This window comes from Portunus trituberculatus, chromosome 38 (genome assembly GCF_017591435.1).
Source record: "Portunus trituberculatus isolate SZX2019 chromosome 38, ASM1759143v1, whole genome shotgun sequence".
NCBI classification, from domain to species: Eukaryota; Metazoa; Arthropoda; class Malacostraca; order Decapoda; family Portunidae; genus Portunus; species Portunus trituberculatus.
In genome coordinates this window covers 492,589-511,231 of record NC_059292.1, presented here as the reverse complement: position 1 = coordinate 511,231, position 18,643 = coordinate 492,589, and the positions used below count along the sequence as shown (strand labels likewise).

The window sequence follows — 18,643 nt, the reverse complement described above, 5'->3', positions numbered from 1 at the left end:
TGACAATTACTGGTCAATAAACATTGCTCTTTCATATTTTTCCATCTAATATCTCAAAATTCAGTGACTGCTTTATGAAGCTGTTTGCTCCTTTGACATTTTGGAAGCAAAAGTGATCATTTGAAAGTTATTATAGTGTAACTATCTGGTTTTAGTATTCAGTTTTACTTGATTTACCAATGTATTGTTATCTAATGTCTGATTGTAACAATTCTCTCACAGGAAGGGTAACAAGAAAAGTTTTCCTTTATCCTTATCCTTGTACTATTCCCTCCCGACATGCTCTAATCCAGACGCTCTACCCTCAGCACTTTTGATCTTTTCAGCACTATGTCCTCATATTTTAATGTAAAATGTTCTCTTGCATACTTGAAGTATGTATTCAAATTCATATACTTTACTTAAACTGTACAAAAATTTTCCCTAGTTGTTAAGATTCAGATCTTCATGAAATTTAATTGAAACTAGTAACTATATATATATATATATATATATATATATATATATATATATATATATATATATATATATATATATATATATATATATATATATATATATATATATATATATATATATATATATATATATATATATATATATATATATATATATACAGTAATACTTTGAGATATGAACAGCATGAGATACAAGTTTTTTGAGATACAAGCTACAATTTCCCCAAAGATATGAGCAAAATTTTGAGATATGAGTCATGCTTAGGGATGTTGCTGCTATAGTTGGCAGCTCGGCACATCAGTCCAGCCTCAGGCTGCTGAGCTAGTATCTAAAAGATTCCCATGGATTTCATGCACTGTGATTGTTCTTTCATCATTTTCATGCCATTTACTGATCTTTTTTTTTTTGTCTAAAGGAAGTGTAGTTTTAATTTGTTTAATGTTTACATGTGAATGGTGCCTGCATCCTTTCCTTCCTTTCCCCTCCTCCTCCACCATTTATTACCATAAGCCGAAAACGTCTGTCTCCCAGGTAAGAACACTAAATAAACTTTTGCTGTTATTTCATATACTTTCATGCATTGATAAAGTATTCATGTGTATGTCACTGAAAAGGCAAAACATATTTCTTCTATCTCCCCCTACCTCCTCCACCTATGCTTATCATGGAGGGGGGAGAACAATGTAAACAAACCTCTTCCCCCTCTCTCTCTCTCTCTCTCTCTCTCTCTCTCTCTCTCTCTCTCTCTCTCTCTCACCAGCCTTTACTTACAATATGTACAAATCAAAATTATAAAAAATACATTTTTATAAACTTAAGGTTTTGCTAAGATTAGAACGAATCACCTGATTTATAGGTATCACTATAGTCTGTTCACATAAGTCTGAGCCGTGAAGCCGAGCCTCATTTGAAAGGAGGCCGCTGATTGGCTGGCCCCCTCTCTCACTCACCTTGTGTTGAAAGGCTGCGTCACGAATGCTTTGTGGTACATGCTTTTGTTTTATTCGTTATATCTCATCTTATACACATAACAGACATTTTCTGTTGGTACCATTACACTCAACAATAAATGCAGAAGCTTTGATACTCGGGGAAAAACAATTAATAAGCAACTATAAAGAAGTTTTAGCGAGTTGAAGTGGAAAACTTTTCGCAACATCTTTATAACACGGTTTACTTATCATCATATCCTTTGGATATATTTAAAGGAATGCTGTTATAAATGATTGTATTTCATAAAAGAATGTCTTCTGAATGGTATGCAACTTCCAAATTATAGTTAAAAGATATTGTAAGCAAATTACATAATTATTTATGGGAAAGTAAGACTCGCCAGGAAGGGCACGGAGGAGTGGTCGTGGTGGGAGCGTAATCCAGTTATAACTGGATCAAGATGAACCAGCAGGTGTCTTCCCTGGCGGCACTCTGCTGCGCCCTTCCTCGCGAGTCATACTTTCCCATAAATAATTATGTAATTCGTTTACAATATCTTTTAACTATATTTTGGAAGTTGCATACCATTCAGGAGACATTCTTTTATGAAATGCAATAATTTATAACAGCATTCCTTTAAATATATTCAAAGGATATGATGATAAGTAAACCGTGTTATAAAGATGTTGCGAAAAGTTTTCCACTTCAACTCGCTAAAACTTTATAGTTGCTTATTAATTGTTTTTCCCAGTATCAAAGTCTGCATTTACTGTTGAGTGTAACAGTACCAACAAAACTGTCTGTTGTGTATAAGATGAGATATAAAGAATAAAACAAAAGCATGTACCATAAAGCATTCATGACGCAGCCTTTCAACACAAGGTGAGTGAGAGAGGGGCCAGCAGCAGCCTCCTTTCAAATGAGGCTCGGCACGGCTCAGACTTATGTGAACAGACTTTAGTCAAACTTTCTGATATATATATATATATATATATATATATATATATATATATATATATATATATATATATATATATATATATATATATATATATATATATATATATATATATATATATATATATATATATATATATATATATATATATATATATATATATATATATATATATATATATATGTGTGTGTGTGTGTGTGTGTGTGTGTGTGTATATATATATATATATATATATATATATATATATATATATATATATATATATATATATATATATATATATCTCATCTCTGTATATGTCTGTTTAACTTATCGCAAACTATACTTGTACTGCATGCAGAAACACACACACACACACACACACACACACACACACATGGCGGCCGTGAACTCGAAAGAGGAATCAAACTTCACAGGGTTTCAAGGAATAATGGAGAAGAGCGCTTATGTGAAGAAAATTCTGGAGTTAGAAGGTAAAATTGAAAAACTGTTTGAAAAGTATGAGGGCCTGGAAACGAGTTATGACAATGTAAAGAGAGATTGTGCCGATATGAAGAAGGAAAATGCAGCACTGAAAGAGGAAGTTAAGCTAATTAAAGTGAATTGCGAAAAATGTGGAGAATCTCTAGGAAAAGTGATGGAGAAGCAGGCTGAATGGAAAAAAGTCAGGAAGTGGAAAGAAAGGAGGTAAATTACAAAGTTGCAAGTCTGGAAAAGGAAATCAAAGAGTCAGGGAGAAAACTTTGGGCCTTGCTGAAATTATAGATCAACAGATCATAGAAGAGAAGATAGCTGAGAAAGTGGTGAAGGTTATTAAGTCAAATGAGACATTGGTGAGGGAAACTGTAGACAAAAGAGATGTGTGGTGATATTTGGTGTGGAGGAGGATAAGACACCGAGTAAAATGGAGAGAGAGAAAAACATAAAAAAGGTGATAAATAATATCATTAATGTGGTGCAAGAGGAGGGAAAAGACCTAGTACAAGAAATAGAGGACTTCCATAGAATTGGAAAGTTCACAAGAGAAGGTATGAGGCCAATAAGAATCAAACTTAAGTCACAAAAGGATGTAGATGAATTGGTGGAGAAGTCATGGAGGCTAGCCCAGCAGGAAACAACAAGGAAGATTTGGTTGAGAAGAGATCTCGGTGAAAAGGAAAGAGAAATGTTAAATGAGTTGAGAAAGGAGGCTTTGAAAAAAAATGAAGAGAGGACAGAAGAAGAGAAGAAAGAGTTTTTCTGGAGAATCTTGGATATGAGACTGAGGAAGTGGTTCATAACCCAGAAAAGTACAGCAAGAAAGGACTAAAGAAACTTACATATGAGCGAAATGTAATGTATTCCAACATAAATGGAGTGATATCGGGATTTTAGAACTCAACGATTACTTGAGGGACAAGAACCCAGATATTGTGGGTCTTACTGAAACAAAACTGAGAGAGGAGAAGACCTGATGAAGGTTGGAGAAGGGAAATATAACGTTTGGAAAAGAAATAGAGTAGGTAAGATGGGAGGAGGAGTGATGTTGCTGGTTAAAAAAGATATAAAGGTGGATCAAGTGAAAAAGGTATGGGAAAGGCAGAAGTGCTAAAGATCAGAGCAGAAACTAATGAAGGAAAAAGAGGCACTACATAGTGGTGTACGTACCACCTAAGACAAATGCATGGTCAGTACAGGAATATGAAGAAATGATAAGTGATACAGGAACATGTCTGGAAGAAATGTTGGGTGGCTGTGAACGAACTATAATGATGGGAGATTTTAATTGTAAAGAGGTGTGTTGGGAGGACTGGTCAATGGAAGGATCAGAGACAACATGGGGAAATACACTATTGACACTGGCAATGGAAAATGTGTTAACTCAGTGGGTCAAAGAAGATACTAGGTTTGGAGGAGAGGGAGCATCGTCAAGACTGGACTTGGTCTTTAGTACAGAGCCAATGGTCATTGAGGAGATGAGGGTGGAGTGCCCTTTAGCAAAGAGTGATCATGCAGTTTTGGAGTTCAAGGTGATAGACGAAGAGAAATCTAGAAGAAATGAAGAATATAAAGTGGGAAGATGGAATTATGCCAAGACAGATTTTGGAAACCTAAAGAAATTCTTTCAAGAGACAAATTGGATGAAATTCAAGAGTGCTAAGGAGCAAATGAAAAGTGGAAGGAATTTATAAAAATATACAAAGAAGGTGAGAAAAATTTGTACCAATAAGACAACATAGAGAAGTTGGAAAGCAGGACTGGTTTAACGATAGATGTGAAAAGGCTAGAACAAGAAAAGAGGATGCATGGAAGAGGTGGAGAAGGAAAAGACGGATTAAGCAGTGGGAAAGTTACAAAAGAGCAAGAAATGAATATGTGTTGATTAGAAGAGAAGAAAGAAAGAAACAAGAAAAGGATATAATTGATAAATGTAAAGACCAACCAAGGCTTTTTTACAGACATGTGAACAACAACATCAAAAATAGAGAAAGTATTGAAAGTTTAGAAGTAAATGGAGTATACAGTGAAGATCCCAGGAAATGGCAGAGGCTATGAATGGATGCTTTCGGAAGGTATTCACAAAGGAGACTGCTTTTGACAAACCACTGGTAATGGAACAGAAAGGGATTATGAAGGAGTTTCAAGTAACGGTGGAGGAGATCAAGAACATGATGGGGAGTTTAGAAGTGAGAAAAGCTGTGGGACCTGATGGGGTATCAGGATGGATTTTAAGAGAATGCAGGAGCAATTGGCAGAAAAAGTTTGTGAAGTAATTGATGCCTCATTAAGGGAAGGCGTAGTGCCCCAAGACTGGAAAAGAGCTAACATTGTCCCAATCTATAAATCAGGTAACAAGAGAGACCCATTGAACTATAGACCAGTGTCACTTACAAGTGTGGTAGCTAAGATGTGTGAGAGGGTGGTGAAGACTAGATGGACAGACTTCTTGGAGAAAAATGACATACTTTGTGAGTGTCAATTTGGTTTTAGGAAAGGGCGTTCATGCACGACAAACCTGATATGTTACTATTCGAGGGTGATAGATGTAATACAGGAAAGAGATGGTTGGGCTGATGGAATATATCTGGATTTAAAAAAGGCCTTTGATAAGGTACCACACCAGAGACTGATCTGGAAACTTGAAATGGTAGGAGGAGTGCATGGCAGTTTACTAAAATGGATGGAAGACTTTTGGTAGGAAGAGAAATGAGAACAATAATTAAGGACAGACCATCAGAATGGGGATTGGTGGAGAGTGGAGTTCCACAGGGATCAGTGTTGGCACCAGTAATGTTCGCAGTCTACATAAATGACATGGTGGATGGGGTGTCCAGTTATGTGAGCCTATTTGCAGACGATGCAAAATTGTTACGAAAAGTGAGATGTGACAAAGATTGCGAACTACTCCAGGAAGACTTGGACAGAATATGGAAATGGAGCTGTACATGGCAAATGGAGTTCAACACGACAAAATGCAAGAAAATAGAGTTTGGCAAGAGTGAAAGAAGAATCAGGAGTATGTACAAGATAGGAAATGAAGACATAAAACCAGTCATGAAGAAAAAGACCTTGGGGTGACAATTACCAATGACCTATCGCCAGAGAGACATATAAACAAAATAATTGGAGAAGTATTGAACTTATTGAGGAACATAAGAGTGGCGTTCGTATATCTAGATGAAGAAATGATGAAGAAAATAATTACTGCAATGATAAGACCGAGGCTTGAATATGCAACAATACAGTGGGCTCGAACTTAAAGAAACACATAAGGAAACTAGAGAAAGTACAGAGGGCTGCAACGAAAATGGTGCCTGACTTAAGAGATTTGACTTATGAAGACAGACTGAAAAGAATGCAACTTCCAACCCTGGAAAACAGAAGAGAAAGGGAGACCTGATAGCAATATACAGAGTGATGATTGGCATGGAAAAATGGATAGGGAAGATCTGTGTATGTGGAATGGAAGAATGTCGAGAGGGCATGGGAAAAAACTAAAATGGCCACTTATAGGAGAGATGTGAAAAATATAGCTTCCCTCATAGAAGGGTGGAAGCATGGAATAGTTTAGACGTGGAAGTGGTCAACGCAAGGAATATTCATGATTTTAAGAAAAAGCTGGACATTAATAGATATGGAGACGGGACAACACGAGCATAGCTCTTTTCCGTATGTTACAATTAGGTAAATACAATTAGGTAAATACACACACACACACACACAAGCTAAGATGTGTGAGAGGGTGGTGAAGAATAGATGGACAGACTTCTTGGAGAAAATGACATACTTTGTGAGTGTCAATTTGGTTTTAGAAAAGGCGTTCATGCACGACAAACCTGATATGTTACTATTCGAGGGTGATAGATGTAATACAGGAAAGAGATGGTTGGGCTGATGGAATATATCTGGATTTAAAAAGGCCTTTGATAAGGTACCACACGGAGACTGATCTGGAAACTTGAAATGGTAGGAGGAGTGCATGGCAGTTTACTAAAATGGATGGAAGACTTTTTAGTAGGAAGAGAAATGAGAACAATAATTAAGGACAGACCATCAGAATGGGGCTTGGTGGAGAGTGGAGTTCCACAGGGATCAGTGTTGGCACCAGTAATGTTCGCAGTCTACATAAATGACATGGTGGATGGGGTGTCCAGTTATGTGAGCCTATTTGCAGATGATGCAAAATTGTTAAGAAAAGTGAGATGTGACAAAGATTGTGAACTACTCCAGGAAGACTTGGACAGAATATGGAAATGGAGCTGTACATGGCAAATGGAGTTCAACACGACAAAATGCAAGAAAATAGAGTTTGGCAAGAGTGAAAGAAGAATCAGGAGTATGTACAAGATAGGAAATGAAGACATAAAAACCAGTCATGAAGAAAAAGACCTTGGGGTGACAATTACCAATGACCTATCGCCAGAGAGACATATAAACAAATGGAGAAGTATTGAACTTATTGAGGAACATAAGAGTGGCGTCAGATATTTAGATGAAGAAATGATGAAGAAAATAATTACTGCAATGATAAGACCGAGGCTTGAATATGCAACAATACAGTGGGCTCCGAACTTAAAGAAACACATAAGGAAACTAGAGAAAGTACAGAGGGCTGCAACAAAAATGGTGCCTGACTTAAGAGATTTGACTTATGAAGACAGACTGAAAAGAATGCAACTTCCAACCCTGGAAAACAGAAGAGAAAGGGAGACCTGATAGCAATATACAGAGTGATGATTGGCATGGAAAAAATGGATAGGGAAGATCTGTGTATGTGGAATGAAAGAATGTCGAGAGGGCATGGGAAAAAACTAAAAATGGCCACTTATAGGAGAGATGTGAAAAAATATAGCTTCCCTCATAGAAGGGTGGAAGCATGGAATAGTTTAGACGTGGAAGTGGTCAACGCAAGGAATATTCATGATTTTAAGAAAAAGCTGGACATTAATAGATATGGAGACGGGACAACACGAGCATAGCTCTTTTCCCGTATGTTACAATTAGGTAAATACAATTAGGTAAATACACACACACACACACACACGGGACACTGTCGATGGCGGATGTGGTCGCTGAGCTCCAGAGCAATCATCTCTAATACTACAGTTGCCGTTGCCTGAGAGTAACTAAGGTGGAAAAGGAGCTTGTAATGTTTGTCCCGTCTCCATATAGTTATGTTAACTGTTGATTAGCAAAATAATGTCCAGGGAAGGTGAATATAAACTGTAGCCTGCGTTTGAGCCATTAGCTGGAGTTTGTTTACATCTGCGCAACATGGCGGCCGCGAACTCGAAAGATGAATCAGACTTCACAGGATTTCAAGGAATAATGGAGAAGAGCGTTTCTGTCAAGAAAATTCTGGAGTTGGAAGGTAAAATTGAAAAACTGTTTGAAAAGTATGGGGGCCTAGAAACGAGTTATGACAATGTACTGAAAGAGAGCACTGAAATGAAGAGAGAAAATGCATTATTGAAAGAGGAAGTTAAGTTAATTGAAAAGAATTGTGACAAATGTGGAGAGTCTTTAGAAAAAGTGATGGAGAAGCAGTCTGAATGGAAAAAAAGTCAGGAAGTGGAAAGGAAGGAGGTAAATTACAAAGTTGCAAGTCTGGAAAAGGAAATCAAAGAGTCTGGGGAGAAAGCTTTAGGCCTTACTGAAATTATAGAACAACAGATGGCAGAAGAGAAGATTGCTGAGAAAGTTGTGAAGGTTATTAAGTCAAATGAGACATTGGTGAGGGAAACCGTAGACAAAAAGAGATGTGTTGTGATATTTGGAGTTGAGGAGGATAAGACACCAAGTAAGATGGAGAGGGAGAAAAACCTTAAAGAGGTGGTAAATAATATCATTGAAGTGGTGCAGGAGGAGGGTAAAGACTTAGTACAAGAAATAGAGGACTTCCATAGAATTGGAAAGTTCACAGGAGAAGGTATGAGGCCAATAAGAATCAAATTTAAGTCACAGAAGGATGTGGATGAATTGGTGGAGAAGTCATGGAGGTTAGCCCAGTAAGAAACAACAAAGAAGATTTGGTTGAGGAGAGATCTCAGTGAAAAGGAAAGAGAAATGTTAAATGAGTTGCGAAGGGAGGCTTTGAAAAAAAATGAAGAGAGGACAGAAGAGGAGAAGAAAGAGTTTTTCTGGAGAATCTTGGATATGAGACTGAGAAAGTGGTTCATAACCCAGAAAAGTACAGTAAGAAAGGACTAAAGAAACTTAAGTGTGAGCGGAATGTAATGTATTCCAACGTAAATGGAGTGATATCGGGGATTTTAGAACTCAACGATTATTTGAGGGATAAGAACCCAGATATTGTGGGTCTTACTGAAACAAAACTGGGAGAGGGAGAAGACCTGATGATGGTTGGAGAAGGGAAATATAATGTTTGGAAAAGAAATAGAGTAGGTAAGATGGAAAGAGGAGTGATGTTGCTGGTTAAAAAAGATATAAAAGTGGATCAAGTGAAAGAAGGTATGGGAAAGGCAGAAGTGCTAAAGATCAGAGTAGAAACTAATGTAGGAAAAAAGAGGCACTACATAGTGTGTATGTACCACCTAAGACAAATGCATGGTCAGTACAGGAATATGAAGAAATTATAAGAGATACAGGAACATGTCTGGAAGGAATATTGGGTGGCTGTGAAAGACCTATAATGATGGGAGATTTTAATTGTAAAGAGGTGTGTTGGGAGGACTGGTCAATGGAAGGATCAGAGACAACATGGGGAAATACACTATTGACGCTAAGATGTGTGAGAGGGTGGTGAAGAATAGATGGACAGATTTCTTGGAGAAGAATGACATACTTTGTGATTGTCAATTTGGTTTTAGAAGAGGGCGTTCATGTACAACAAACCTGATATGTTACTATTCGAGGGTGATAGATGTAATACAAGAAAGAGATGGTTGGGCTGATGGAATATATCTGGATTTGAAAAGGGCTTTTGATAAGGTACCACACCAGAGACTGATCTGGAAACTTGAAATGGTAAGAGGAGTGCATGGCAGTTTGCTAAAATGGATGGAAGACTTTTTGGTGGGAAGAGAAATGAGAACAATAATTAAGGACAGACCATCAGAGTGGGGCTTGGTGGAGAGTGGAGTCCCACAGGGATCGGTGTTGGCACCAGTAATGTTTGTGGTCTATATAAATGACATGGTGGATGGGGTGTTTAGTTATGTGAGCCTGTTTGCAGACGATGCAAATTTGTTAAGGAAAGTGAGATGTGCCAAAGATTGTGAATTACTTCAGGAAGACTTGGACAGAATTTGGAAATGGAGCTGTACATGGCAAATGGAGTTCAACATAACAAAATGCAAGAAATTAGAGTTTGGCAAGAGTGAAAGAAGAATCAGGGGTACGTACAAGATAGGAAATGAGGACATAAAAACCAGTAATGAAGAAAAAGATCTCGAGGTGACAATTACCAATGACCTATCGCCAGAGAGACATATAAACAAAATAATTGGAGAAGTACTGAACTTATTGAGGAACATAAGAGTGGCGTTCGTATATTTAGATGAGGAAATGATGAAGAAAATAATTACTGCAATGATAAGACCGAGGCTTGAATATGCAACAATACAGTGGGCTCTGAACTTGAAGAAACACATAATAAAATTAGAGAAAGTACAGAGGGCTGTGACAAAAATGGTGCCTGACTTGAGAGATTTGACTTATGAGGACAGACTGAACAGGATGCAAATTCCGACCCTGGAAAACAGAAGAGAGAGGGGAGACCTGATAGTGATATACAGAGTGATGAATGGCATGGAAAAAATGGACAGGGAAGATCTGTGTATGTTGAATGAAAGAGTGTCGAGAGGGCATGGAAAAATACTAAAGATGGCCACTTATAGGAGAGATGTGAAAAAATATAGCTTCCCTCATAGAAGTGTGGAAGCATGGAATAGTTTGGATGTGGAAGTGGTCAACGCAAGGAATGTTCATGATTTTAAGAAAAAGTTGGACATTAGTAGATATGGAGACGGGACAGTACGAGCGTAGCTCCTTTCCCGTATGTTACAATTAGGTAAATACAATTAGGTAAATACACACGGTAGCTCAGTGGTTAGAGCGCTGGCTTCACAAGCCAGAGGACCGGGGTTCGATTCCCTGGCCGGGTGGAGATATTTGGGTGTGTCTCCTTTCACGTGTAGCCCCTGTTCACCTAGCAGTGAGTAGGTACGGGATGTAAATCAAGGAGTTGTGACCTTGTTGTCTCGGTGTGTGGTGTGTGCCTCGTCTCAGGCCTATCCGAAGATCAGAAATAATGAGCTCTGAGCTCGTTCCGTAAGGTAACATCTGGCTGTCTCGTCAGAGAATGCAGCAGATCAAACAGTGAAACAGAGAGAGAGAGAGAGAGCAATACTCTATAGCAAGACAGCATAAGGTAGGGGCCTGTGAGGGGACAGAAAGAAATACTGAAGCAGGGTAAAAGTGACATCACATGAGAGGTTTTACCAGCATCTCCCAGCATCTAGATACCAGTAGCAACATCTATTAGCATCTTATCTACTGAATCCCAGACCTCACTCTTGATCGAACTTTTCCAACATCTTCCAGAATCTTTGTTTGTAAATAATGCCCTAATGGCACACAAACACTCACATACATGTGAGATATTTTGAACAAGTAACGAGTAACCAATTATATAATTATAGAAGTTAAAAGTGAAGGAAACATGCCGTTGAAATGACCCCCCACTCTCATTATTATCTATGGTACACACTCTCTTCTCTGCGTTGAAGCCACTGTCTTACCTAGACACAGATTTTGCCCTTCATTCCTTGAATAGTAAATTAAGACCAATAATAGCTAGTTGCCTCCTCTGGTCTTTGTCCATAGCCGCATTTGTTTTGGTTTGATGAGGAGACACTGAGGCACAGGAGTGTCACTTGTGTGATGAACCTGCTAATAGCTGGAGTGAAATATTGCCAGTATCAGCATCTCAAGAGCATCTTAGGGAGGCGGTAGCATAGTGGATAAGGTGGTGAGCGTGGGATCAGGCAGATGTCCACATGTAGGTTCAAATCCCACCACATACAGTCTTAAAAATCTTTGTCATTTGTCAAGTGGTTTAAAGTTACCTACATGTTACCATGATACCCATGTTCTAGGTGGTTACACCAAAGATAGACTTGGGTGGGGAATTGGGCCCTAATATGGGTACTACCACTATAAATAAAATTGCCTGCACCATGTATGGGTGGAAGCTGAACAGTGCTTCCATACTCTTCAAGTACACCTACAGGTGCTATAGGCCATAGCATTAAAAAAATTAAAAAAATAAAAAAAAAAAACACTCCCACGTGACATTGCCTTAAGAAGGTGAAGCAGCATTCGAGAAAGGTGATCTATGGGGCAATACAGTGGAGATAGTCTACTCTGATTTTGACAATCCTTTGTCTTTCTCCCCTCCTTTGTCACCTCAGCAATCTCTTTCAGGCAATCATTAAATGCTTGTTAAAGATGCCACTTGGCCACATGGGAATCTGCCATTACACCAAACAGATGATATATTTTTAATTCATCTATTCATGGTAAGACAAATTTCTATTACTATACATTTTTTCAATAATATAATCTTTTATTTCAACAATGAGTGTAGAATACGACAGATTGAATTATAAAAATATTTTTGCATTACTTAAAGAGAATAAACTACTGAAAAAGGGAAAGATGGTGTTTAAGGGTCTCACAGACAAACCACTCTCAGTAATGAACAATTCGCGGTAACAGACAATCCCTCACCCTTGAAGTGTCCATTATTGCAAGGCACCACTGTACTATATATATATATATATATATATATATATATATATATATATATATATATATATATATATATATATATATATATATATATATACACCTAACCCTCCAATATTGCACGAAATCGGTGTCTAAAAAATTGCGCAATAGTGGGAAACGCGATAACGGAAGTGAAGAATGAATAGTAAATAAATAAATTGGTGCCTCAACCCAAAAATTTCCCTAAAAAACCAGCTCTGAACAATAGAATACCACATGTGAGACTGAGGAGTGGTGGTGGTACTGAGCAGAGTGACCAGAACCAATCAGCTCCCTTATTCAAATCACATGACGTGAATACACAGTGATAACTGGCTGCTGGCTCCTCCTCCTCCTCCTCATGATCATCATCTTTTTCCTCCTTCTCCCCCATCTAAACATTCATCAGTGTGTGGTTGGGATATGGGTAGTACTACTACTTCTACTACTACTACTACTACTACTACTACTATGGGTGTGCAATAACGACTTTCCAGATAAGCTAAAACTGAATTTTGCAGATTTTCATAAGTGCGGAATAACGCCTCAACGCGATAATGGAGGGTTAGGTGTGTATATATATATATATATATATATATATATATATATATATATATATATATATATATATATATATATATATATATACATATATATATATATATATATATATATATATATATATATATATATATATATATATATATATATATATATTAATGGGGCACAACATTATTTTGATAATAAGTAATTATTTATGATACTTATGGATTTGTTAAAAACTTATAGAATGATTAAAACTTAATTAAATGGGGAACATCCTAAAATAAAGTTTCTGGTAATCCAATACAGTATTTACCTGGACCAATCAACTGACAACCAAATGAACTTAAATGTGATATACTGGTCCAAAATTCTATATGAAATTCTTATACAAGTTTTCATTTTTAACCAAGGAAAGGATCACTAAACATTTATATGGATAAAGACAGATGGAAACTCATTCACCAACTGGTCACTTTACATTCTAAGATTTATGAAGAAAAAATTTCTTGACTATAAGTCTTAACCCTTTCATTACTGTTTGGCACATCTTTCCTAACAACTCTAATACATTTTTTCTTGTTTAACAGCCACCTCTAAAGATTATATTGACTGAAAATTGCTAAATTTATTCTTTTAACCCCTTACTTTCTTGTAGACACTTATAGATATTTTACACATTGTTTTTAATATTGAGAACTGTTGCACTTCACAGAGAAAGAGCTACTTGAGCTGGAAGTATTTACCTCATCCATAGCATGCAGGGCAGTGGTGTTCACACGACCTGGGACTTGTGAGAGATGTCTGAAGAGAGACCCAATGACTCTCTCTTTAGGAATAATGTATGGTTCCAAGTCAGGTACATAAAAACTGTGGATGGGCTCATCAGTGCCACTTCTGGCAGCTTCCCAAAGTTGGCATGGCTGTCAGAGAATAAGTATAAACTTTAGAGAGAGAGAGAGAGAGAGAGAGAGAGAGAGAGAGAGAGAGAGAGAGAGAGAGAGAGAGAGAGAGAGAGAGAGAGAGAGAGAGAGAGAGAGAGAGAGAGATTCTCTATCCCTATCTTAACAATATGCAAGCATCACCCCAGTGGAGAAGCAATCAACTTGAAGCCAAAAGTTTCAATCCCAAGCTTCACTGATGGGTGGTAACACTTGTTCACTCAGCAAAAAAACAGGTTCAAGCAAAACCACACTTATGGCCTGATAACCTTCAATCCTACAACACCACTCTAGTTCAACATGGTGATTATATATGTATATGTTAGGTCTTAACCATAATGGGAGGACTTTACTCTGCAGGAGAATCACATACACTGATGGTGAGGATGATGTGGAGACAGCCTTACCTTGTTCACTAGAGGAACTAATCTTGTGGAATGTCTTGGAGTCTCACTATTGGTCCATCCACCTTCTGCAGTATCAGTAGAAGTTAACAGTACTGCAACTTTTTCACTGATCAGCCTCTCCCTTTCTTCCACAGAGCGTGTGACCAAAGCAGTATTATAAATTCGACCACATCCTTTACGGTTCCTTGCAGTTTTCTTCCCCTGCTTTCTCATGTTACTAATGACTGGTGAAACAAATATTTTTATTAAATTTACAATACACAAAAATATATTCAATAGTGATTATAGCAATGAACATGATTAATTCCAAACATGCTTTATGGTGACTGAAGGACCAAAGGGAAAAAAAATTAATTGGCTCCAGAGTAACAAAAAAAAAAAAAAAAAAAAAAAATCAACAATAAGGAAAAACATCAAAATGAGCACATTTACACAATTATATTTGAGATAACACGACAAATATATACAGTACCTTCCTGAGTTTTGTACCTAGTCCTAAATCTTTAACATACCATGATTCACACATCAACACCTGAATTTTGCTTAACAAGTTTTATGCAGCAAAAAACATGCTACAATTCTATCTGATTGTAATAGACCTCCAGGTTTTATGGAATTGAAATATATAAAAAATCTATTCATTCATCTGTTTATCTATCTATATACATTCATCTATTTAGGTTAACCATTAATGTTTACCTAAGTTTGTAGTAACCTAGCCAAACAAACCTAACTACTTTTTTTTAGTAAAGCAAATTTTATTGGAAATATACATATTGAAATATTTTTGCACAAAATCAATAGGTACTTTGTGATCTTTTTGATTAAATAGACCCTCTGTAACATGTACAAAAACTCCAGTAAGTGGAAATGATACAAACAACAGTCATATTACCAGACTCCAGTGGTGGTAGCAGCACAGGCTTCACCTTCCTTTCTTCATTCACAATATCCTCCATCCCAAGAGCAAACAGCTTTTCCTCTCTTGATGTTCTTGATTCCACTTCCTCTTCAACAATGGAGCGAGACAAAGCAAGAGCCATGGCTATGTCAGGATCATTTAGGTCTTCTGTATGCTTCACAGATTTTTGTGGCTAAAGAAAAAAAAAAAACTCTTTTATTGATACAATATATGCAGAAATATATATTTCCACCTTGAATAAATATGAATAATTCTAGTTATAGAACAGTGGCGGCTCATAGCTAATATTAGTGGGGGTGCTGCTCCCCAAAAAATTAGCCCTTGTTTCAATATTTTGTAAAAGGAAACACACAGTTATAAGAAAATTTATTCAGAAACTTGATTGTATCTCAAAAAAATAAAATAAAAAAAAGTTTACTACTATAATCTAAACTGTCACAGTTCAATCTTGATCTATTCATTCAAAATTCATTCTTCTTGTTTTAATTTGTGCGAAAAGATGAATAATTTTTTCACTGGCACACCATTTTTTCAGCACAACACACTTGGAGTAAAAATTAATACTACCTTCCACCAGCACACCAAGGTCGGCACTGTGAGAATGAAAATGCTCACTCTCCCTCACAGTCCCGTGAGCAGCCTCCTATGTGCACATGAACAAAGCAGCCAAATTTCACACCATTGGAACTGTGATGTGTGCAGTTCTATCCAAAGCTTTTCTTTAAAAAAAAACAAAAAAACTAAGGGATGGGTACTGACATTAAGCTTAAGGATTATATACTGTACAAATACAAAGAAAGAACTAAAGAAATATCATTATATTGAATATCACCAATAATGTCAAATGGAAATAGGGGTGCTGTAGTTCCACAGTGCCTATACATGAGCCGCCACTGTTATAGAATCTTAAAAATATCATCATTATGATCAATCATACCTATCATACCTAAACTTTCACAGTATACCTGTGAACTCTTATAACTATTTCTTCTTAGCTATTTATGTAAAAAGTCAAAGGAACAAACATGGGAAGAAAAGTCTTCTTCAATGCTGCCACCAAAAAGTACAGAAAAGCTCCAAATGTGTTTACCATTTAGTTTTCCTTTAATATACAAGTAAATGGAACTCTTGCCTCTGTGGAGTTCAGATCTTGACATTTTACCTGTTTGTTTTGCAACTATATGTTCAAACACTAAGTAAATACTAAATAATTAATGATTTTCAATGACAGCTCCAGGTAAGCTTTAAACAAAATGTACTAACTTTTGGTTTGGTATTCTGCGGCTGTTGAATAGAAGGGAGTCCCAGCTCACTCCACTCCTCTGTTTGTTTTTCCAGTAGTCTTGAGGCCAGAAGAAGCTGCTCTGATGTTAAGCCATGACCCTGAGCACAGGCTTTGATATGGGACACACGCTGAACTTTAGATTTAAAAGGCTGAAAAAAAAAAAGCGCAATTAGATTAACTCATGAATCTGAGTAAAGAACTTACACTGCTACAGATGTTCACTTCATCAAATTTCTATATCTTGCCTAGGATATAGGTGAAATTTAGGACATATTATAAAACACATTTATCCCTTTCTTTTGGCTAACTCTATCAGACCTGCAAGGGAACTGGGAACTAAGAGGGTTTTTTTTTTTTTGGGGCAGCTTTCCCCTCTTATATGTATAAAAAAAGAAAAAAAAACTCCAACTACATTCAAAAGGCTCTAACTGAAGTTACACTGGTTTTTAAGAATGTAAATTTAGTTCTGGTATGCTGTGAGCAATATTTCTATATCATTATGTAATTGGATAAGCATTCTTGAAAACCTGACTAATCATGAGAGAGCAGAGTGCTTCTGAATATGGACCTTGGTCTTAGAGTAGCCTTAAGTAACAGAAACAGAGAAACAGAAGTACAATATGAAAGGAGGAAGTATGTAGGGGTTGGCAAAGAGGATATTTTTTATGTAAAAGGGGCAATTAGCCAAGAAAAAAAAAAAAAAAAAAAAAAAGATATATATAAAAAAAAAGGCCCACTTAATTGCCCATCCCCTTGCAGATCTGCAGGTCAAAGGGTCAGCCAAAAGAAAAGTATAAATATCTTAAAACCTTCCTATCAAAAGAAGTCAAGTTGTAGGAAGATGGAAATACAAAGGCAGGCTGAGAGTTCCAGAGTTTACCAGGAAAAGGTATGAATGATTGAGAGTACTGGTTAACTCTTGCATTAGGGAGTTGGACAGAATAAGGATGAGAAAAAAAAAGAAAGACTTGTGCAGTGAGGCCACAGGAGGAGGGGAGGCATGCAATTAGAAAGAGATGCAACATTCTGGTGATGAAAAAGAGACTGCAGACAGTCAATAAGAGGAGAGGAGTTGATGAGATGAAGAGGTTTAGATTCCAACCTATCGAATAAAACTGTGTGAGTGGAACCCCTCCAAACATGTGAAGAATACTCCATACAAGGATGGATAAGGCCCTTGTATAGAGTTAACAGTTGAAGGGATGAGAAAAACTGGCAGAGATGCCTCAGAATGCCTAACTTCATAGAAGCTGTTTTAGTAAGAGATGAGATGTGAAGTTTCCAGTTTAGGTTATGTAAAGGACAGACAAAGGATAACATAACATAACATAAATAATAGGATAACAAAGGGCCACCAGGGCCCATCTAGGTTATCCTGTATCAGTCGCACAGCGACCTTGTCATCAGTACTTAAAGATACACTTACAAGTACACAATACATTATATACTAATTCTAAATATTTGGCCCATTAACAGGGCTAAGTCCTGCAGCGAATTCCTCTACAATCTGTGATCCCCATACATGGGGATCATGTCTTGTTTAACTAGTAAATTTCTTATAAAAACTATCATGCAGTGCTATACATAATTATAAATCTAATAAATTTAAGTGCTTATCTAATCTGTTTTAAACATTGTCAAACTAGTGCTATTTACAACCCTCTCTGGCAATGCATTCCAGAAGTCTACCACCCTATGACTAAAGAAATATTTTCTTATATCTAACCTGCAGCCTTGCTTTCTAATCTTCCTGCCATGATTTCTAGTCCTATTTCCCTCCTCTAAGGTAAAGAAAGATCTCACATCTATGTAGTTTGTATCTGAGAACATTTTAAATAACTCTATCATATCCCCTCTTATACATCTCCTCTCAAATGAAAACATGTTTAATTCCTTTAATCTATCTCTATACTCCAGGTGCTT

The 18,643-nt window shown here is 36.8% G+C and overlaps 1 protein-coding gene across 6 annotated transcripts in view; it reads right to left on the bottom strand.

Moving 5' to 3' along the window:
* LOC123514979 (structure-specific endonuclease subunit SLX4-like) overlaps positions 1-18,643 on the bottom strand; it is a 68,271-nt gene that overhangs the window by 35,101 nt on the left and 14,527 nt on the right. For all 6 annotated transcript variants that reach the window (XM_045273274.1, XM_045273273.1, XM_045273271.1 and 3 more), the window contains 4 exons: positions 16,699-16,869; positions 15,409-15,607; positions 14,514-14,737; positions 13,912-14,088 (listed from right to left, as the gene is read on the bottom strand). In XM_045273274.1, coding sequence (XP_045129209.1) covers positions 13,912-14,088; positions 14,514-14,737; positions 15,409-15,556 — 549 coding nt within the window. In that variant the 5' untranslated portion in view covers positions 15,557-15,607; positions 16,699-16,869. The remainder of the gene's footprint in view (positions 1-13,911; positions 14,089-14,513; positions 14,738-15,408; positions 15,608-16,698; positions 16,870-18,643) is intronic.